A 666-nucleotide genomic window follows, 5' to 3' on the forward strand; every position below is an offset into this window, starting at 1 on the left:
ATGGGACTAGGGACAGGCAGGGTAAGGGTTAAGTGTAGCGAACGCAGCAGGGGGTGGGGGGAGGAGCTAAGGCAGGAAAAGCAGAGGGAGGGGGAGCGGAAGAAGAAGAAGACCAGAAGACGGGAGACACGTGGAGAGGAAAGAAGTCTGGAGCAGAAAAGAAGAACGAAAGCAGGAAAAGGAGCCATAGAGAGTGGAAAGAAGAACAAGAGCAGCCGAAGTGACAGCAGCACAGCAAGTCCAAGCGGTGTACAGAAGAGTCGGTTGAAGAGAGAAGCCCCAAGAAAGATGGAGGACTTACAGCGGCAGATACGGCAAGCGATCCAGCTCGATGGCGCGGAGTGGCTGCAGGACTTCATCGTCGGCTGCAGGTCAGAATCCGAATCCGGGAGGCCGGCGGAGGAGCCAACACGGAAGACAGGAGCAGCGGAAGAAGCGGCACAGGAGGGGGATGCCGGGTGAGGACGCCCGAAGCGCAGGAAGAATCCACCGGCGAGACTCAGCCCGAGTCCAGCAACAAAGCGAGGCGGCCAGAAGTCCAGTCGTGGCGCCGAGAAGAGGTCGGGAGCGGGGCGCACAGCCACAAATTTGGCGCCAAATTTAAACCGCGCGGCGGGAAGAGCGCCCGCGGAAGAGACTCGGGCATCACCAGCTGGCAGTCCGCCA

At 60.1% G+C, this 666-nt stretch overlaps 1 protein-coding gene across 1 annotated transcript; it reads left to right on the plus strand.

Annotated features, from left to right (window-relative positions):
- Positions 1–462, plus strand: LOC136587018 (octapeptide-repeat protein T2-like). The gene has a single exon (XM_066585423.1). It carries the CDS (start codon positions 1–3, stop codon positions 460–462), a length of 462 nt encoding a protein of 153 aa, XP_066441520.1.
- The last annotated feature ends 204 nt before the right edge of the window (positions 463–666 follow it).

Source organism: Eleutherodactylus coqui, chromosome 12 (assembly GCF_035609145.1).
Source record: "Eleutherodactylus coqui strain aEleCoq1 chromosome 12, aEleCoq1.hap1, whole genome shotgun sequence".
Lineage (NCBI taxonomy): Eukaryota > Metazoa > Chordata > Amphibia > Anura > Eleutherodactylidae > Eleutherodactylus > Eleutherodactylus coqui.

Bases quoted from the DNA above. Each gene is read 5' to 3' on its own strand.
- LOC136587018 (XM_066585423.1), top strand. From the start codon at position 1: ATGGGACTAGGGACAGGCAGGGTAAGGGTTAAGTGTAGCGAACGCAGC.